Source organism: Pipistrellus hanaki (assembly GCF_964339955.1).
Source record: "Pipistrellus hanaki genome assembly, chromosome: 3".
Classification (NCBI taxonomy): Eukaryota; Metazoa; Chordata; class Mammalia; order Chiroptera; family Vespertilionidae; genus Pipistrellus; species Pipistrellus hanaki.
In genome coordinates this window covers 25,314,450-25,332,385 of record NC_140505.1, presented here as the reverse complement: position 1 = coordinate 25,332,385, position 17,936 = coordinate 25,314,450, and the positions used below count along the sequence as shown (strand labels likewise).

The 17,936-nt window shown below is 54.3% G+C and overlaps 1 protein-coding gene across 3 annotated transcripts in view; it reads left to right on the top strand.

The window, feature by feature from the left end:
• The window catches only part of TMEM255B (transmembrane protein 255B), a 38,920-nt gene extending 23,654 nt beyond the window's left edge, over positions 1–15,266 (top strand). For 2 of the 3 annotated variants that reach the window (XM_084879887.1, XM_084879886.1), the window contains 5 exons: positions 964–1,044; positions 4,724–4,809; positions 6,334–6,493; positions 9,778–9,921; positions 14,373–15,266. In XM_084879887.1, the coding sequence (XP_084736013.1) occupies positions 964–1,044; positions 4,724–4,809; positions 6,334–6,493; positions 9,778–9,921; positions 14,373–14,540 (639 nt within the window). In that variant the 3' untranslated portion in view covers positions 14,541–15,266. The remainder of the gene's footprint in view (positions 1–963; positions 1,045–4,723; positions 4,810–6,333; positions 6,494–9,777; positions 9,922–14,372) is intronic. The other variant, XM_084879888.1, reaches the window with a different exon arrangement.
• The last annotated feature ends 2,670 nt before the right edge of the window (positions 15,267–17,936 follow it).

Below are 17,936 nucleotides of genomic sequence, written 5' to 3'. Positions count from 1 at the left end.
TGGAAACTCTGGTTTTGAAGGAAAAACCAGCCTTGCCTTCCTGAGAAAAGGTAGTTTTTTATACTCTTTTCTTAGGTCAGAAGTAGGACTGCTTTGAGAATTACAGCTAACATAATACAGTATTAGGCCTAAATATGGTTGTTGGGATTCTAACTCATTTTATAACTTACAGATTATATAGTTTCATGGCATTTTATAGCTGTTCTCTACCAGAGATTATAAGCACTTTATAATTATCAGTGTTTTTGTTTTGTATTGGTCTGTCTTCTTCTAATTCCCTAAGGGCAGGAACTACACCCTTATAATTTGGCTCTGAGTCTGCTTGATGGATGTTAGGGAGAGACTGATGGATGAATAGTTATGTAGGGCGATAGGTGGATGTATGCCTGGGTGGTTGGTGGGTGGATGGATGGAGATGATTGGATGGATTGATAGAGAATAGATAGGTGAAGGGATGGAGGATAGATGTATAGATGCATAGATAATTAAATGATTAAATGATTAGGTGGATGGTTGGGTGGGTGGGTGGGTGATTGGCTTGATGAGTAAATTAGTCTGAAATTCATCTTGCTCCCTTCCTAGTGGAAAAGTATATTTTGCTTTCTGAGAAAGAGACAGGAGCCAAGGGGTCAGCTTGTTGAGAGTGTACCTCAAAAAGTCCTGCAATCCCCTCCCGTCAGCTGCCCTGTGCTGACCGATGAGAGCTGTGTCAGCCCCGCCTGCAGGGATAGGGTGCCTGCTCTGCTGGGAGCTTCTACTCACCTGCCTCCCGGATGCAGGAGCCGGCTGCTCTGGAGCGAGGTGTGGCATTTCCTGCTGGGTGCTCTGCGTGGGCAGGCTGTTGGTTGGCATTGGCGTCTCTCCTTTAGAGAGGCCTGAACACGGCAGACAGGTCTGAAATTGCCTCCGGCCACGGGCGATGTAGAGATGAAACTCTGAATTCCATCTTGTGTTTGTCTCTAGGACACAAGACCCCTCACCACGGGAAGATGCCAGTTCTACTCCAGTGGGGTGGGATACTTGCCCGACGTCTACCAGACCGAGGTAAGCAAGAGCACTGGCTGGTGTGTCTGGCTTCACCCTGCTCCTCCGTGGATCCCTCCGCGCCTGCATCCCTATTAAAATCCAAACGTCTGGATTCTTTCCGTTCTCCCGGTCACATCGGCCCGCTGTGCCTCGGTGAGACTTTGTTTTGAGCTAGCTTTGACATCTTAATGTGTTGTATTTATGCTGGAATCACAGCTGCTGACTTGGTTGCTTTGACACACAACAGTCCTACAATTCACTAGTCCAGTGCGTTGTGACCTATCTGATGAGCCTTTTTATTGACTTAATCGCTGCAATAAAAAGCTGGTACACTGCACTTGCATTGGCCAAGGAACTCCTCCACGGTCCCTGGGCCAAGGACATCTGCAGGGTGATTTCATTTCTATTTCTAGCCGCTTGGAATGCCAGGAGTAGCAAAATGCCCCACGGCGTGCTGTCTTCCCTCAGGCCCAGGAGGGTATGTCTCCCTGTGTCACTTCAGCTCTGCGCAGATTTGCTGGCTTACCTCAACACGGGCTCTCAAACTGCATACAAATGTCAGAGAAGGGACAGAGTAGCCAGGAGAAGCAGGAGAACACCGGAGAGCAAACAGCATGGTTAACGCCCTGCAGGGTGGATGAGGTGCTCTGAGAACCATGGGAGGAGAAGATGCATTCTGGATGCTGTAGTGTGAGTCCTGAGTGGCCAGTGGCCAGGTCCCTGCTGCTGGCCCGAGGCTCCCTGTTGCCCTCTCCAAGCAGGCAGCCCTGTACTTCCCCAAAGGCCAATCCTGGCACGTGTGGCCTTTCTCCCAGCCGGCCGGAGCCTTGGGACCTGTCCTGTTCAGAGTGGTCATGGGCTCCCAGGCCCTCCAAGTGCACCCCTGCCCCTCAGAGGCCCTGGCGCTGCTCTTCCCCTCCTTCTACTCAGGTGTTCAATCCAGTTCAAGGTCAACTTTCCCCTCTGCTCCTGGGATCATGGAGGAGCATGGCGCCCTCCAGACCAGATTTGTCAGACCTTTTTTTATTTTATTTTTATTTTAAAAAAAATATATTTTATTGATTTTCCACAGAGAGGAAGGGAGAAGGATAGAGAGCTAGAAATGTCGATGAGAGAGAAACATCGTCCAGCTGCCTCCTGCACACCCCCCACTGGGAATGTGCCTGCAACCAAGGTACATGCCCTTGACTGGGAATCGAACCTGGGACCTCTCAGTCTGCAGACCGATGCTCTATCCACTGAGCCAAACCGGTTTCGGCTTATCAGACCTTTTGACTACAAGCCCATGTGCGGGGCTGGCGCAGGTTCACCTCTCCACCAGGGCTTCTCAAAACCCCTGCCCATGGGACTCAGCCCAGGAGCTTGAGCAGGTCCTGATGCTGAGTCTCATCCTAGGGAGGAAGGTTAGGGGACCTGGGGATTTAAAAGCTTCCCAAAGCCTGGATGGTGTGGCTCAGTTGTTGAACATCCATCAATGAACCAGGAGGTCACAGTTCCGTTCCTGGTCGGGACACATGCCCGTTTTGTGGGCTTGATCCCCAGTGGGGGTGTGCAGGAGGCAGGCGATCAATGATTCTCTCTCTCATCATTGTTGTTTCTATCTCCCTCTCCCTCTCCCTTCTTCTCTGAAATCCATAAAAATATATGTTAAGCCAAAACCGGTTTGGCTCAGTGGTAGAGCGTTGGTCTGCAGACTGAGAGGTCCCAGGTTCGATTCCAGTCAAGGGCATGTATCTTGGTTGCGGGCACATCCCCAGTGGGGGATGTGTAGGAGGCAGCTGGCCGAGGTTTCTCTCTCATCGATGTTTCTACCTCTCTATCCCTCTCTCCCTTCCTCTCTGTAAAAAATCAATAAAATATATTTTAAAAAATTATCTATATATATTAAAAACAAATAAATAAAAATTCCCCGAAGATAATGGGGAAGAAGCCGCCCACATGGTTCCAACAAGGGGTCAGCAACGTTCTCCATAGAGGGTCAGTAGTATTTTAGGATTTACAAGCCAGCTACTCTGTCGCAGTTATTCAGCTCCATCTCTCCGTCTCTCCCACAGGAGTAGCCACGGTGATGCAGCCACGGAGGAGTGTGGCTGTGCAGAGCTCCACCTGAGAGAGTGGGTGGACTGGGCTTGACTCCAGACCCCTAGTGGCTGACCCTGGTCTAAGCCACCGTACCCTGCCGTTGCTCTCCACACTTGCCAGGAGGGCACACCTCCCAGGAGGGGGCACTTAGGGTTAGTGTCAGGCCTTTGGACCTCCAACTCCCCAGGCCGTGGCTCTGACCTTCCCGCGAGCTGGTTGCTGGGCTCAGAGCCACACCTGGCCCCTGCTCCCTCCTTCCCCGTGCCCTGTGCCTGCTCGGGACTGTTGTCTTTCTAGTCCGCCCATTTGACCTGTCGTCACACCTCCCGGCCCCAGTCTCCTTCCGGGTCTGAGTCACATCGGTGCTGCTTTCATGGCTACTCCCTGGCCTGTCTCTGGTGTCCACCCCGTCGGGACTGTTTCCCAAAGCCATTTCCAGATTAATCTTTCTGCAGCGCTCCTCAGGAGCTCCAGAGTGCCCATTGCCAGTGCGGGTGGTTTCCAGAAGTTAACCCCCGAACTCTGAAGGAAGGCCGTGTGCCCAATGGGTCGCTTGAGCTTGCTGACCCATGGGGCCCCAGAGCGGCTCTGAGGACCTCTAGGGTGTGGTGTGCCCAGGGCTCTGCCCCTCAGAGCCACGTCAGCTCCTGCGGAAAGAGGGTGGAGAGTTTGCTCAAACCTCCATCCATCACTCGGTGTACGATCCTCCCTTGGAAGCTCTTTCCCCCCAAATGCCACTGTCTTCTTTCCGAAGTGAGGGTGGTCTCTGCCCTGCTTACCTCCTAATTGAGGGTGGCGTGTCTCAGGCCCCCACATTGAATAGCACTGGGGGAAGGAGAAAGGCATCTATTTTCCCCTAATCTTGCATTAAAAAAAAAAAAAAATCAAATGTCCTCCAAACGTTTGTAGCCTAAGGGGAGGCCTCTGTGTGGCTTAGGCAGCGGGCGGTCAGATCAGGCTGCTGGGAGTGGTTCTCTGTGTTGTCAGGAAGGGGCCTCCCTGGAGGGGTCTCACCGGGAGGAGGTGCACCCTAGCTGGAGGTATCCCCACGTGCAGAAATCCCTTCCTGGAGGGCTCTTTCCCTGCAGGAATCTCTGCCTGGAGGCCCGGTGCTCAGAACCCTCTCCCTTTCCTTATCTATCAATCGTTGTCCGCCTGGACACCCTGGTGTGACTGAGCCTGGTCCTCTAACTCCTCCTGCAGGCCAGAGTCCTGTCATGTCCCAACTCCGAAGCACCTGGGACAGGGGGATGAAGGGAAAGGCCAAGAAATGTGAGCTCATGCCCTAACCGGTTTGGCTCAGTGGATAGAGCGTCGGCCTGCGGACTGAAGGGTCCCAGGTTTGATTCTGGTCAAGGGCATGTACCTTGGTTGCAGGCACATCCCCAGTAGGGGGCTTGCAGGAGGCAGCTGATTGATGTTTCTCATCGATGTTTCTAGCTCTCTACCCCTCTCCCTACCTCTCTGTAAAAAAAATTAAGAAAATATATTTTTTTTAAAAGAAAAAGAAATGTGGGCTCAGGAGGGAGAACTGCCTGACTGACCAGGGTGCAGCCCTGCTCACTGTGGGGAGAGAATGAGCGGGCGCACAGGGGACAGGCCTTTCTGCTTGTAGGTCACCTGTCACTCCCTGAACGGCAAGTGCCAGCTGAAGGTGAAGAGCAACACCTGCTATTGCTGTGACCTCTACAACTGCCAAAGGTGAGTCCGGCAGGGAGTGGGGTGGGGGAGAGTGCCTCATGGGAGGAGGGGGGCCCTTTTCCCATGCCTCCCTCCTCCCCGCTCCTCTGCTCTTCCCTGTCCTCGGACACTGCTCCTACATCATCGCCTTCGGTCTTTAGGTGAGGGAAGGGAGTTAGCTCCATTTCGCAGATGAGAAAACCGAGGCTCAGTGATGTGGTGAGGTGTGGGGAGGGGAAGTGTTCTATAAGCCCCATGATTATGTCTCTGTAGTGAGCCTGTGCCTCTGGCCTGTGGAATTCACCAGCCTTGCTTAGTGTCGTCCCCCTCTCCCCCCACCAGCTGGGACAAATGGCTAAACAGGGCCGGAGTTGGGTATTTCCCTTGATAACACTCCAGCAGGTTAGGCCCTGGGTACCAGCGCCCCCGAGGCCAGGCCTTGTTGAGGAGAAAGCAGCTCTGGCTGGTTCAGAACTGTCCCTTTCCCTCCCCCTGCTGGAAGCCCGAGAGCATTTTCCTGGGTGTTTCGTGTGGGAACCAGGTTGAGCTCCGGAAGGTGAATCTCACAGCATTGTGGGGCCCCATGACCCGGTCCCCGCAGGTTTCAACGCTGACTTACTCACAGCCCCTCACTCACTGCAGGCCCGCTTTCTACCCCGGCCCCTGGGGCCCAGGGGTTTCCGCTCTGGGTGTCTCTCCGGGGAGCAGGGTTCCCTGTACCCGCCTGTCTGCATCTCCAATCTGGGAGCAGCCGTGAGTCCTGCATCCTCCCCTCTTATGACTCAATCGAGTTGTTGATTTTTCAGGCTGTTCGGCTTTTTACTTCTTGTTGGGACCGAGTGTGAGTTCCTAGCCGGAACTGGAACCCTCCCCACATCGTCTTCTACATTTGTATTAATAGCCTGAACACTTACGTGAAAGCCAGAGGGAACTTTAATGCTTGCTCCTGGGGTACTCGCCCCTGCATTGTTGGAAATTCCCAGGGTTCAAGCTGCACCCCCTTCCCCGAGAAAAGGGTCCATCCTATTTCCAAGCCGAAAAGGAGGAGCAGCGTGTGTGGGTCACGGTGACAGCCCAGCAGCTTCCTGTAGCCAGGATGCAGGCTCACGGCCAGGAGGCTGGTTCGGATTCTCCCTGTACAGCCCCTCTCAGCCCATCAGTGGGCGCCAGGACGAACCCCTCCACCAGCGTGGCCGCTTGCTGAAGGCCGACTCAGCTGGGGCCCCACTGGTGGGGCGCTGGGGTCTGCATTCTCCCTGGGCAGGGCCTGTGTTTGGGGCGTGGGCAAGGGGATGGTGCCATCCTCTCTGCTCGGAGCCCGGGGCTCCTTCCCTGGGTGGGGACAGCCTTGCTCAGGGTGCCATTGGGCTGCTGCCTCTCTCTGGCATGGCCAAGGGGGCCCTCGGGGCCTTGGAGAGCAGAGACCGCGGCCGGTCTGGATTCAGTTCGCCTGGCCCAGCCCCGCATCCTCCCAGCCCGGCTGTCACCTGGCAGGTCCTCTCCTCGCAGGCGCAGGTGACACTCCCGTCTCCTCCCCGCGTGCAGCACCGAGTACTCTCCCACCTACTACGAGTTCGTGGGCGTGAGCGGCTGCCACGACGTGCTCCACCTCTACCGGCTGCTCTGGGCCTCGACGGTGCTCAACGTGCTGGGCCTGTTCCTGGGCATCGTCACCGCGGCGGTGCTGGGGGCCTTCAAGGACATGGTGAGCAGTGCCGCCCGCCGGGCTGGGCAGCGACGGCGCTCGGGACGGACCAGGGCTTTGGGCCCACGTCCTCAGAGGCACACAAGGCAGGCCTCCAGATCCCCCTTCACAGCTGGGGAACTGAGGCTCATGGACACGGCCCGCCATACATTTTTTTAAAAATATATATATATATATATATTTTATTGATTTTGTACAGAGAGGAAGGGAGAGAGATAGAAAGTTAGAAACATCGATGAAAGAGAGTCATCGATCAGCTGCCTCTTGCACACCCCCTACTGGTACCAAGCCCGCAACCAAGGTACATGCCCTTGACCAGAATCGAACCTGGGACCCTTCAGTCCCCAAGCTGATGCTCTATCCATTGAGCCAAACTGGTTTCGGCCCGCCATACATTTTAATGGCAGCCAGCCTTTGCGGTCGTTTCTGGAAGCAGAGTCTGTTCCGGCACTCGCCTCCACCCTCTGAGGAAGAGCCTGAACTTGACGCTTAGAGGTGTCTGTCTCCACCCCCTCTCACCCCGACTGCATGTGGAATCATTGGTAGGTCCGATTTGGTAGATCTGGGTGGGTGGGTGGGGGTGGTTCTGGGGTCTGCACTCTCCAAACACATAGGTAATTCTGATGCAGGACCTCAGAGAGCAGGTGCTTAGCGTGTGCCAGAGCTCCAGGAAGGGCAGTGACTGCAGGCCTCACGTGAAGGCTGCTCTGAGTCCTCACCTCAACATGTTCCCTTTTCATAGGCAAAGAGCCCTGCTTGGGGCTGGGCCCAGCAGGATTTCCCTTCTCCAGTCCTCTCCCTGTGGCACCTCTTTGTTTCAAACTAGAAATTCTCACACCTATCACCTCCTGCAACAACCCTCCCTTCATCCATGAGGTGCCGCAGGCGCAGGGCAGTCCCCCGAGTCCCCAGTTGCGAACCCCACGGCATGCACACAACAGCTCAGAGAGAGCAGCTACCCACCCGTCACCCAGTTTTAGTTTTAAGACCAGTGTGAACACACCTGCAGGCCAGTCACCTGCCCCCATAGTAGCCAGAGCTCTTTCTGCGTCTCTTGCTGCCCAGCTGTTCTGGACACTTTGGTCAGTGACCATTTTTAGTAGCTGAGCCTGGAGCCCTCCCGAGATCTGTGATTTTTCTAAAAGGTTTTGTTTCTCTAGATAAAATCTGAAATAACATGGGGCATCCGGGTATCCCCTAGGGCAGTGGTTGGCAAACTCATTAGTCAACAGAGCCAAATATCAACAGTACAAGGATTGACATTTCTTTGGAGAGCCACATTTTTTTAAACTTAAAATTCTAACACCACGTCTTCAAAATAGACTCGCTCAGGCCATGGTATTTGTGGAAGAGCCACACTCAAGGGGCCAAAGAGCCGTGGTTTGCAGACCACTACCCTAGGGTCCAAACCTTTCTCCTGGCTGCCACCCTGGAGGGGGCAGACCGCCTAGCCAAGCTTTGGCTGTGGCCGTAAGATTCTTTACGTTCATGAAAAAGACAAGCACCCTCCAAGAATGAAAGTTGCTGGGCCCCATGCCTTCAGCAAAGTTTCCAGTGGGTGTCCCAGCTCTCCCAGGGGGCCTGGGGTCTGCAGAGGGTCCCTCAGGGCGCCCTCTGTGAAGACCCTCAGTAGAGGTGTTCTGTCGGGAATGTAGCAATGCCCCCAGAAGGGCCACTATTTCCCACCCGACTGCGGCGTTGTGCCTAAACTCTGCTCTGGACAATCTCCAACCCAAAGCTCTGCGGTCCTGAGGGAAGCAAAAAGCGTGGTTCCTTTAACATGTTACACCTACCGAGTACATACCCTTATAAGTTTAATGTGTCTTATAATTTAAAATTATTTTAAGGAACGCAGGCCCTTCAGGAACCAGCCCAAAGCTGTGTGTGCCCTCTCAGCGTCCGAGAGCTTCCTATGCAGGTCACGCATGCTCCTCACACTGGGTGCAGAGGAAGTCCCTTTGCCCAGCAGGGGGCGCAGGGGAGTCTGGGGTCTGCAGCGGGGCTCCTGCGTCCGGAGCCCGGGTACCGTGACTAGGCTTACAGACACAGTCGTTTAAACCCTGCCTGGAAGATTTGTGGACTGTGGACTGACAATTCTCAGGGGGAAGGGGGTGTGAGGGGTTCGGGAAGAGATTGGACAAAAATCTTACACCTTTGGATGAAGACAGTGGCAGGGGGTAAGGGCATGGGGCGGGGTGGGGAATCAGGTGGAGGGGAGCTATGGGGGGTAAAAAAAGAGGAACACCTGTAATAATCTGAACAATAAAGATTTATTATAAAATAACATTAAAAATTAAAAAATTAAAAAAAATAAATAAAATAGTCATGAAGGCCAAATGTAAATAATAATAATAATAATAATAATAATAATAAAAATAAATGAAGCCTGCCTGCACTGAGCCTCGGGTGTACTGAGAAAGGAGGTGGACAGTCCTGCTGGCCCAGTTTGGGGCTCCTGGAGGTCACCCACACAGAAAGGTAGACAGGGGGTCAGGGCAAGCCCGGCAGATGCAGGCAGCCAGGGCCACATCGGGGCGGGGCCTCCCAGCGCCTCCTGCAGACAGAGGGAAGCGGCCCATGCCAAAAGGTTTAGCTCCCTCAGGGGAGGACCCCCAGCCCTGGCCTGTCTTTCCTAAAACCCCAAGTGGCAAAAATGCGGAACAAGGCCAGGCGGGTTCTTTTTGGGCCCATGAGATCACCTATGAACCTTGACCTTCAACCTCCATCACCCCTGCTCAGACCAAGCCCCCAGGCCTCTGGCTGCAGCTGTTTCCTCTGGCCAGGAGGCTCCCCTCGCCCCCTGCCCTCTGTGGGGCCCAGGACCTGCTGTGCCAGCCCAGAAACCCCTGGGCTGTGTCCCCGGGGCTGGCACATGAGGGAAGCAAGCCTTGTACCGTGGCCGAGCATGGAAGCCAGTCCACCCGCTGTGACCAGAGCTGCATGGGAGATGGGTGTTACACTGCATCACCCGCAGGGGAGGGACCAGGGGTTTCCGTGCTTTTTCAAAAACAGCACCAAAGAGGGCCTGGGCCTAATCTGGAATCTTGGGGGATACCTGAGACAAATTAAAAAAATAAAAAGCAAAAATAAGTCCTGCTTTTCAGGTGTTGAGTTCCGGTCCGAGAGATATTGATCTGAGGACTCGTGGCCTCTCCCCCTGGCAGATCTGATAGGACCTCACCTTCCTGGATGGCTTGAGGATGGGGCTCCCTGGAGGGACTGCTCGGGGCTAAAGGTGCCAGGCTTTGGGGGGCTGGCTGATGCACCTCCATTCTCTGTGGCAGGTCCCTCTGTCCCAGCTGGCCTACAGACCCTCTGCTCCACCTCAGATCCTCTACAACCCTGCCCAGCAGATCCTGGCCTACTCCGGCTTCTGCCCAGCACCGGCAACCCTCCCCACCTGCTCGTCCTACCCTCTGCCGCTCCAGGTAGGCTGAGCATCACCTGCCAGAAGCCGGGGCGCTCACATCGCGGGCGGCAGTCCTGCAGGACAGCGCTGGTCAGAGGGGACGTGGAGAGGGGCTGGGGTGGAAGGAAGACCAGGGCTTCCCCTCTCCTCATGCGGGTGGTGTGGGGGCGGAGCAGGCACGGACTGGGAAAGGGGCTGGGATCATCCGAGGGGTGATCTGGCTGGTAACACCCGGCCTCTCACGGGGACGTTCCAGTCAAACTTGGCAGTTTGGACATCTTTTGCTCCCCACATGGTCATGATCATGGCGGCCAATTGTTGGTATCCTTCGAGACTATAACCTTTTCTTTCTTTTTTAAGAAATATGTTTTTATTGATTTTAGACAGAGAGGAAGGGAGAGACAGGGGGAGAGAGAGAGAGAGAGAGAGAGAGAGAGAGAGAGAGAGAGAGAGAGAGAGAGGCACGTAGATCAGCTGCCTCTTGCATACCCTTTACTGGGGATCAAGCCCACAATCTGGGCATGTGCCCTGACCAGGAGTGGAACTGGTGACTTTTTGGTGTAATGGGACAACACTCAACTGAGCCACTCACTTCCACCGGCCAGGGCTAACCTTTCTCAGTTCACAAAAGTTCACTGCAATTTCCTGGCCAGAGAGACTGGGAACATACCACCATGTGCCCATGTCCCGTCAACATAGCACAGTTAGGCGGAGCCATGTGAATTTGCCAGTGTCCAACCACACTGCCCACAGCAACAACGATGTCGTAGATTCACCCTAAAATACCGCTGCTGGCCTTGAAGTGGTTGTGGGGCACCTGGTGGGGGCGAGACCTTGTTTGTAGAGCGGCGTTTGCTTTGCCCTTCTGTTTCCATTTGTGGTTTTGGCTTTTTCCTTCTTTATATGCTGGGAAGCTTCTGGTTGAAATAGACCCTAATCATCTGTCACCTTCATGTACTCCAGACCTCAACTGTGGCACTACTGACACTGGAGCCAGATATCTCCGAGGGGTGACGCTGCCATGTGCACTATAGGATGTTGAGCAGCGTCCCTGGCCTCCACCCACCAGCTGCCAGTCTAAGGTGACCAGACGTCCCGCTTTTGGCGAGACAGTCCCTATTTTTAACAATCTGTCCCGTGCTCCTTTTTTAAAATGCCGCAGGACGCGGGACATGGGACAATTTGTTAAAAATCGGGACTGTCCCGCCAAAAGCGGGACGTCTGGTTACCTTATAGTACACCCTGTTGTGACAACCCAAAGTGTATCTAGAAGTTGCCCAGTGTCCTCAGGGGGTCAAAGATGAGAACTACTGGTCCACACAGCTCACCTAGGTTTCCATTTTGGGGTGGGACAAGCAGATGGGTTTAGCATTCTCTTGCCTAAACTAACACGCCGGAAGCAAGTGCGAGTTGTGTTTCTGTGCTTGGTTGGACGATGGGGTGCTGCGGGGGGGCTCAGACCCGATCCCTTGCTATGAAGTCAAACATCTTTGTGTGTCAGCTGGTGGATGCATGAGCGGTCCTTGGGGGTGGGCCGCAGCCAGGGCTCTCGGCAAGCCTGGAGCCTGATTTCGGGGTGCCGGGCGATGTCCTGCTCTCGCAGGCCCGCCGTGTTCCCCCAGGAGATGGCTCCTCGCAGGAGTGGGATGTGGCGGATAGTCTTCCATCCCTAAAACCCGGTGCTGGCGAGTGGATCCGCTCAATTCCAGTGTCATATTCCGTCCTTCGGGGGCTCTGGCTCTTCACAAACAGCAGATGCCCCCGCTTCACCCCCCCGGGGGAGGCCTGGGCTCTCGTCCCGATGGCCTAATCAGCCATTATCGCCAGCACATGCAGGGGCATAATTACATATATGTCCATAATTGGGTTTTGAGGAGAGGACAAATCAATGAGGTTCCTGTGTTTCCGTAGCAGAAAAACAACAGGACGGATGCTCCTGTTCCTGCCCACAGCCGCGAGGGAGGGAACGCTGGTGTCCTGCGGACGCTCCCGCACAGCGGGGGTGGGACGGCTGGCTGCCGGGCTGTTTGGGGCAGCTGGCCCAAAGACAATCTTCTGAAGAGAACCCACCGTCCTTGCTCCTAGGAGATGATTAGTCAGGAAAGTCAGGGAAGGGGTTGGTGTTGATGAGTTTTGTGAACAAGGACACAAGGAGAGATCTCACTCCCCTCCTGTGGTTAAGGGATTTCTTGTTCACACCCCTGATCCAGCCCTGCCTGTCGGTGTAGTTTACTCTATAGTTACTGGTGGTTTACACCACAGTTCATGGTGCTTTATCCTGTGGTTCGTGGTGGTTTATCCTGTGGTTTGTGGTGCTTTATTCTGTGGTTTGTGGTGTTTTACTCTGTGGTTTGTGGTGGTTTACCTGTGGTTTATGGAGTTTTACTCTATGGTTTGTGGTTTTTTACTCTGAGGTTTGGGTGTTTTACTCTGAGGTTTGGGTGTTTTACTCCGTGGTTTGTGGTGGTTTACTCTGTGGTTTGTGGTGTTTTACTCTGTGGTTTGGGTGTTTTACTCTGTGGTTTGTGGTGTTTTACTCTGTGGTTTGTGGTGTTTTACCCTGTGGTTTGTGGTGGTTTACCCTGTGGTTTGTGGTGGTTTACTATGTGGTTTGTGGTGGTTTACTCCGTAGTTTGTGGTGGTTTACCTGTGGTTTATGGAGTTTTACTCTATGGTTTGTGGTTTTTTACTCCGAGGTTTGGGTGTTTTACTCTGTGGTTTGGGTGTTTTACTCTGTGGTTTGTAGTGTTTTACCCTGTGGTTTGTGGTGTTTTACTCCGTGGTTTGTGGTGGTTTACTATGTGGTTTGTGGTGGTTCACTCCATGGTTCATGGTGGTTAAGTCTGTGGTTCATGGTGTTTTACTCTGTGTTCAGGTGTTAGTTCCTGGTTCCTGGCAAGTTACTCTGCGATTGGTGGTGGTTTACTTCAGGGTTCCTTCTGGTTTACTGCCTGGTTCCCGGTGATTTACTCTATGGTCTGGGGTGGTTTATGCTGTGGCTTTCCTAGGTGCTCATTTCCAGTGAAGGCTGGACACACACATGGTGGGGTCTGGGAGCTCCCAGCAGACCCCAGAGAATGTTCTCTAGAGGTTTTCTTTGTCCCTGTGGTAAGAGTGTGAGTTTGAGAGAAAGAGAGAAACAAAGGTGGGCAGGGGCCCTGGGCTGTCAGATCCTGGAAACTCAGGCTGTTGACCCTGAGCAAGGGGACATTCTTGGCTTCAGGGACAGCTTGTGGGGAAACCCTCCTTTCAGAACCCCGAGGTTCTGGGGCTCCTGGACTCCTTTGTGGGGAAGTCTCCAGGGAAGGAAAAGGCAGACAGGTCGGCCTCTCGGGGGCCCTGAGGCACTTGGTGGGCCAAGAGCAAAGGAATTACACAGCACTGCCAGGAGACAGGGCCCTACACCCTCACCCTGAGACATTTCACAGAAGGGCCTGTGTGCTTTGTTTATTTAAATACGGTTTTAAGTAGGCATTTCCAACTCTTAGAACTTGAAAAAGAAAAACATGTAGGAGGTTTGTTGGCAGGTGGAGAAAAACTGGAAAAACATTTTTCTTCTCAATCACTTTTACTTGAGTCTACGTCAGGGTTCTCCAGAGAAACAGAACCAATAGGATGGATGGATGCACATATAAGTAGACATAGATGTAGATTAGACATGTAGACAGAGAAATAGAGAGGTAGGCACAGAGCCAGGTGTCCTGGGTGGGACAGAGCAAGGTCCTGAGCAGGGCAGGACTGCAGGTGGGAGACCCAGGAAAGAATGGATCTTGCAGTTTCAAGCCCAAGGTCAGTCTCCTGGGAGAATTCCCTCTTTCCTGGAAACCTCAGTCTTGTTCTCTTAAGGCCTGCCACTGATTGGAGGAGGCTTACTGACATCATGGCGAGTGACCTGCGTTACTCAAGTCTACTGATTGCAATGTCAAAATACCGTCACAGCCACATCTGGGCACCGAGGCCTGGCCACGTTGACACATAAAATTAATGGTCACACTAGGTGAAAAATGCTGAGCTCTTGTTTTTTTCCTTAATGTGTGACATGTGGGGTGAACCCAGGGGCCCCCAAAGGAGCCAGGCAGCCTTCTCCTTGGACATGCTTGCACTGGTGTGCATCATGGTGTCAGTTGAGTAAAAGGCCACCCCCTTGAAAGACAAGACTCTCATGCAGAGCAGGCGTGAGGGCTGGGAAGTCTGAGGAATTCCCCAGCTGGGTGTCTCCACGGGCGGCTGCAGGAGCGGCCTTTGTGGAAAGGAGGCCCCCGCTGGGCAGGGCCAGGCCCTCCCCCTGGCCTCCCTGAGAACACACTTTGGTCAGGGCATGTTCCCACCTGCAGGGCCTTGGTCAGGCGGGCGACCCTGGATCTGGGGGAGCCCAAGCCCCAGGTGGGCTCTGTGAGGGGTGCCCCGCGTGGACTGCGTGTGGCAGGGCCCTCTCCGCAGACTGAGGAAGCCTTTTCTGTTCCATTGCAGCCATCCAGCAGCTTCCCAGCCTCGTCCTCCACTGACCTCTCTCTGTCTGAGGACACGCAGCCTCCGTCCCAGTCCAGCTCCAGCTTCGGGCTCCCGCCCAACGCCCCGCCTCTCTATGCTCCAGCCCCTTTACTCCCCGGGGAGAAGCCTCCCCCCTACGCCCCATGACAGAGGGCGTAGATTGAAAAAAACTCCCTTTTGATTTGTGTTTGCAAAAAGCAGCCTCCACAACGCCTGCTTCTGTGGCCAACCTCCTGGAGACACCAGGAGGACGTTTCTGAAGTCTGTGTCCTCCTTCCCTCCCCGGGCACTTGTGAGGCAAGGAGAGGCCAGGACCAGGGTCGGGGACAGAGCCCCAGGTGACCCAGGTCCCGGTGGCACTTCTGCTTGGTCGCTTTGCCCAGCCCAGCGTGTAAACCAGACGCCAAACAGCACTGAAAGTTCTACCCGGGGCTTCCTTGCTCTGGTGTCTGTCACCACTTACAAAAAACCCGGTCCCTTGTCCCTACACATTCTCATCTCCTCCTACCTACCTAGTTATTTCTATTATTATTTTGCGAAGAGAACACGACCGGGGCATCCATGTGTGAGGACCATTTTGAAGGAAACGTGTTGAATGTTTCTATATTGACGTGAGTCCTCCAGAAGGGGCAGGGTCTCCGCCCCAGGGCTGTGTTCTCCTGGCATTTATTTGCTCAAATGAAAAGACGCTCTGGCTCAAATATAAAGCGCTATTTCCAAGGCCTGCGGTGCCTCTGGTCTGTGTGTGTGCCTCTGTCTTTTACAGTTTTGCCATCACACCTGGAGGGTTTTGCTACCTGAGGCAGCGTGCTTCCTATTTAACTTCTGGGCTTCCAATGGCCATCCTTCATGGGGCGCTCCGGAGGCACCTGGTGCAGGGGGGCTGTTTCTCTGTTTTCCGTGTCCATCACGAAAAACGACAGGTTCCTGAGTGGAGGAGCCGGAGATTAATAAATTAAAGAAAGAAAGAGACCAATAGGCCGAAATAGATTCATCAAGCTGGGCGCTAGGTGGGCGCCATCCTCTCTGATGGAGAGGCAGCGAGCGATGAGCCACGCAGCAGGTTTATTTTATAGGGTCAAAAGAGCTTATTTGCATTCTTAACTAGACCCTAGCATTACTGGATTTACATATCTAGACCCGCCCCTGCTGACACCTGGACAAAGGTACTCTGCCAGTGCCTCAGGCTCAGCTAACAATTTAAAGAATGTCCATGTGCCTTCTCAGGCGGCCCTCTACAGCCTGGTCTGCTCCCTGGGCACCCGGTGTGGTTACCCTACTAGAGTGGGTGGCTTCTGAGGCCCCACAGCCAGAGCCTGGGGTGCATGCAGCCCCGCCTATCACAGACCAACAGCTAGTGGCTCAGGGCTCAGTGTGTATCCACCTGCTGCCAAACACACCTGAGGCAGCAGGTGAGCACAGTCCTTGGACGTGACCCAATCCTTGCTGAGTGACAGGCCAGAGCCCCTATATGCCAGTCCTGGGTCACTGGGGGAAAGAGCTAAGGGAAGGGGAGAGAAAAGAGGGGGAGAGAAAGGGGTGAGGAGGGGAGCGTTTTAAAAGGACAAGGTCTCATGCTCCCTGTTGCTGGCTGTGAAGGGAAATCTGGCTAACAGACAAGACATTCTCAGCCCCACACAGAAGTATCTCATTTAATTTCCTGAGCATAGAGGACGCTTCCTGTAAAGAAGGTAAACACACTCGTCACACAAGGAAGTGATGCACATGGAATATTGCAAACTCGGGTAGTTTACAGACCAGGAAGCGAAAGGCCGGCTGCTGGTCTGGTGAGCCATCTTTAGTAAGAGTGCCATTTTGTTAAATTTAGACTCACATGCCCTAGTGTTTGTCCAGGAAACCCTGATCTGATGGTGACCCAGCATAGCACTGTTCTCTGCAGGACAGGTTTGAGGCCCCTCACTTCCCTTTTGCAAAGACAGGTGGGGCCCACCCTCGGGGTTCCTACATAGGAAAGAAGGCACTGTGTCATTAAGAGGAAAATCCCTTTATTAATAAGTGAGACCATGGAGAGTGGAAGTGCAGCCCATGAAGACAGACTAACACAGTGTGAGAGCTCAGGAGCCAGCATCTGACCAAGGGTCTGGGGAGCAGAAACCAGAGCAGGGCCATGAGGCACAAAGGGCTGACCCTCGCCTCTGCCCGAAACACCCGACTGGATGTTGGCAGTAATGGGACCCTGGCAGAGCCACCAAGCTGCCCTGGGGCTGGCACGTCTGGGCTCACACAGCAAGTGCCTCAAAGAGCAACACTCCTCTGCCCTGAGTCCACGAACCAAACTGCTCACCCGAGTCTGGAGGCCTTTGCGATCTAAACGCTGAACTCACGGGGTGAGTTTCCTATTGCATGAGCCCCTGGACAGGGAGAAAGGAATCCTGAGGCCACAGGAATCCTGAGCGTGCACCGAGCACCCGCTGGGCCTTGGGGGCAGCATCAGGCCCATGCGGCCCCGCTGCTGACAGCAGAGAAGCTGAGTTGCAGATCTGGCAGCGAGCCTGTGCCGACTGGACAGGCCACCAACCCCGGGAGATGACCGGGAGCCAGAGATCACGGGGACAACCCGTCCTCCACACATGCCCCTGGCCAGAGACACTCAGCGGCGTCACTGTCCCCAGACTGCTCACACTGGCGTCGCCCAAACCCGCTCTGTCTGTCCTGCAGCCTTTTCATCTAACCTAGAGCCAAGACTGATAAACGGTATTAAGCTCCAAGGCCAGCAATGTTGCTCTTGCCCACAAAAATGTCTTTCTCCCTTGATCCAGCCACAAAAAAATGTGAACAATTCAACTTCCAGTCTGGGGGTGGCTCCCACACAACCAAGCCCCACCCCCCCTGGTCCCCAGAACACCTCCCCCACGCCCTGCACCCTGCAGACACCCAGACCTGGTTGCCCAGTCTGCAGGCACAGCTTCTCCACCCCTGGCACACGGCGTCTGGCCACACCCGGCCTGGCCCTGTGCTCTGGTGCCACGCCCCGGTGCGTGTGGGGGACCATCTCTGCCAAAGCCGTTGCCTCCGTGCAGCGGATCCTGACCTGGCTCTGCCTGAGTCTTGATGCTCCACAGAGCTGGACCGAAGCTCTGAGGGGCTCCTCCATGGGGCGGGTCTTCTGTTGAATTTATCCCTCCTCATTCCTGATCACAGATGGCCGTGGGTGCTGGAGGCTGGTGGGGTGGGGGTGTCAAGAAGGCTGCTAATGGGCGCAGGGCTCCCTTGTGGGGTGATGGAAACATTCTGGAACTAAGTAGTGGTGATGGGGGCACAATCGTTAGTGGGTGAACTAGAACTCACCTAATTGTATGCTCTTAAAGGGTGGATATCATGGTATGTGAATTGTATCTCCATGAAAAAGGGTGGGACAGGAATGCAGGTGAAGCACTTAGAGCAGCCAGGGACCAGCACATGCTGTGTTAACACGCCACTTGCCATCATCGTCACCGTAAAGTACCACCTCTGAGTGGGTCTCAGCAGCCTGTCACCCAGCACTGTTCTGCCTCCCCACTCCCGCCTGGTCCCAAACTTCCG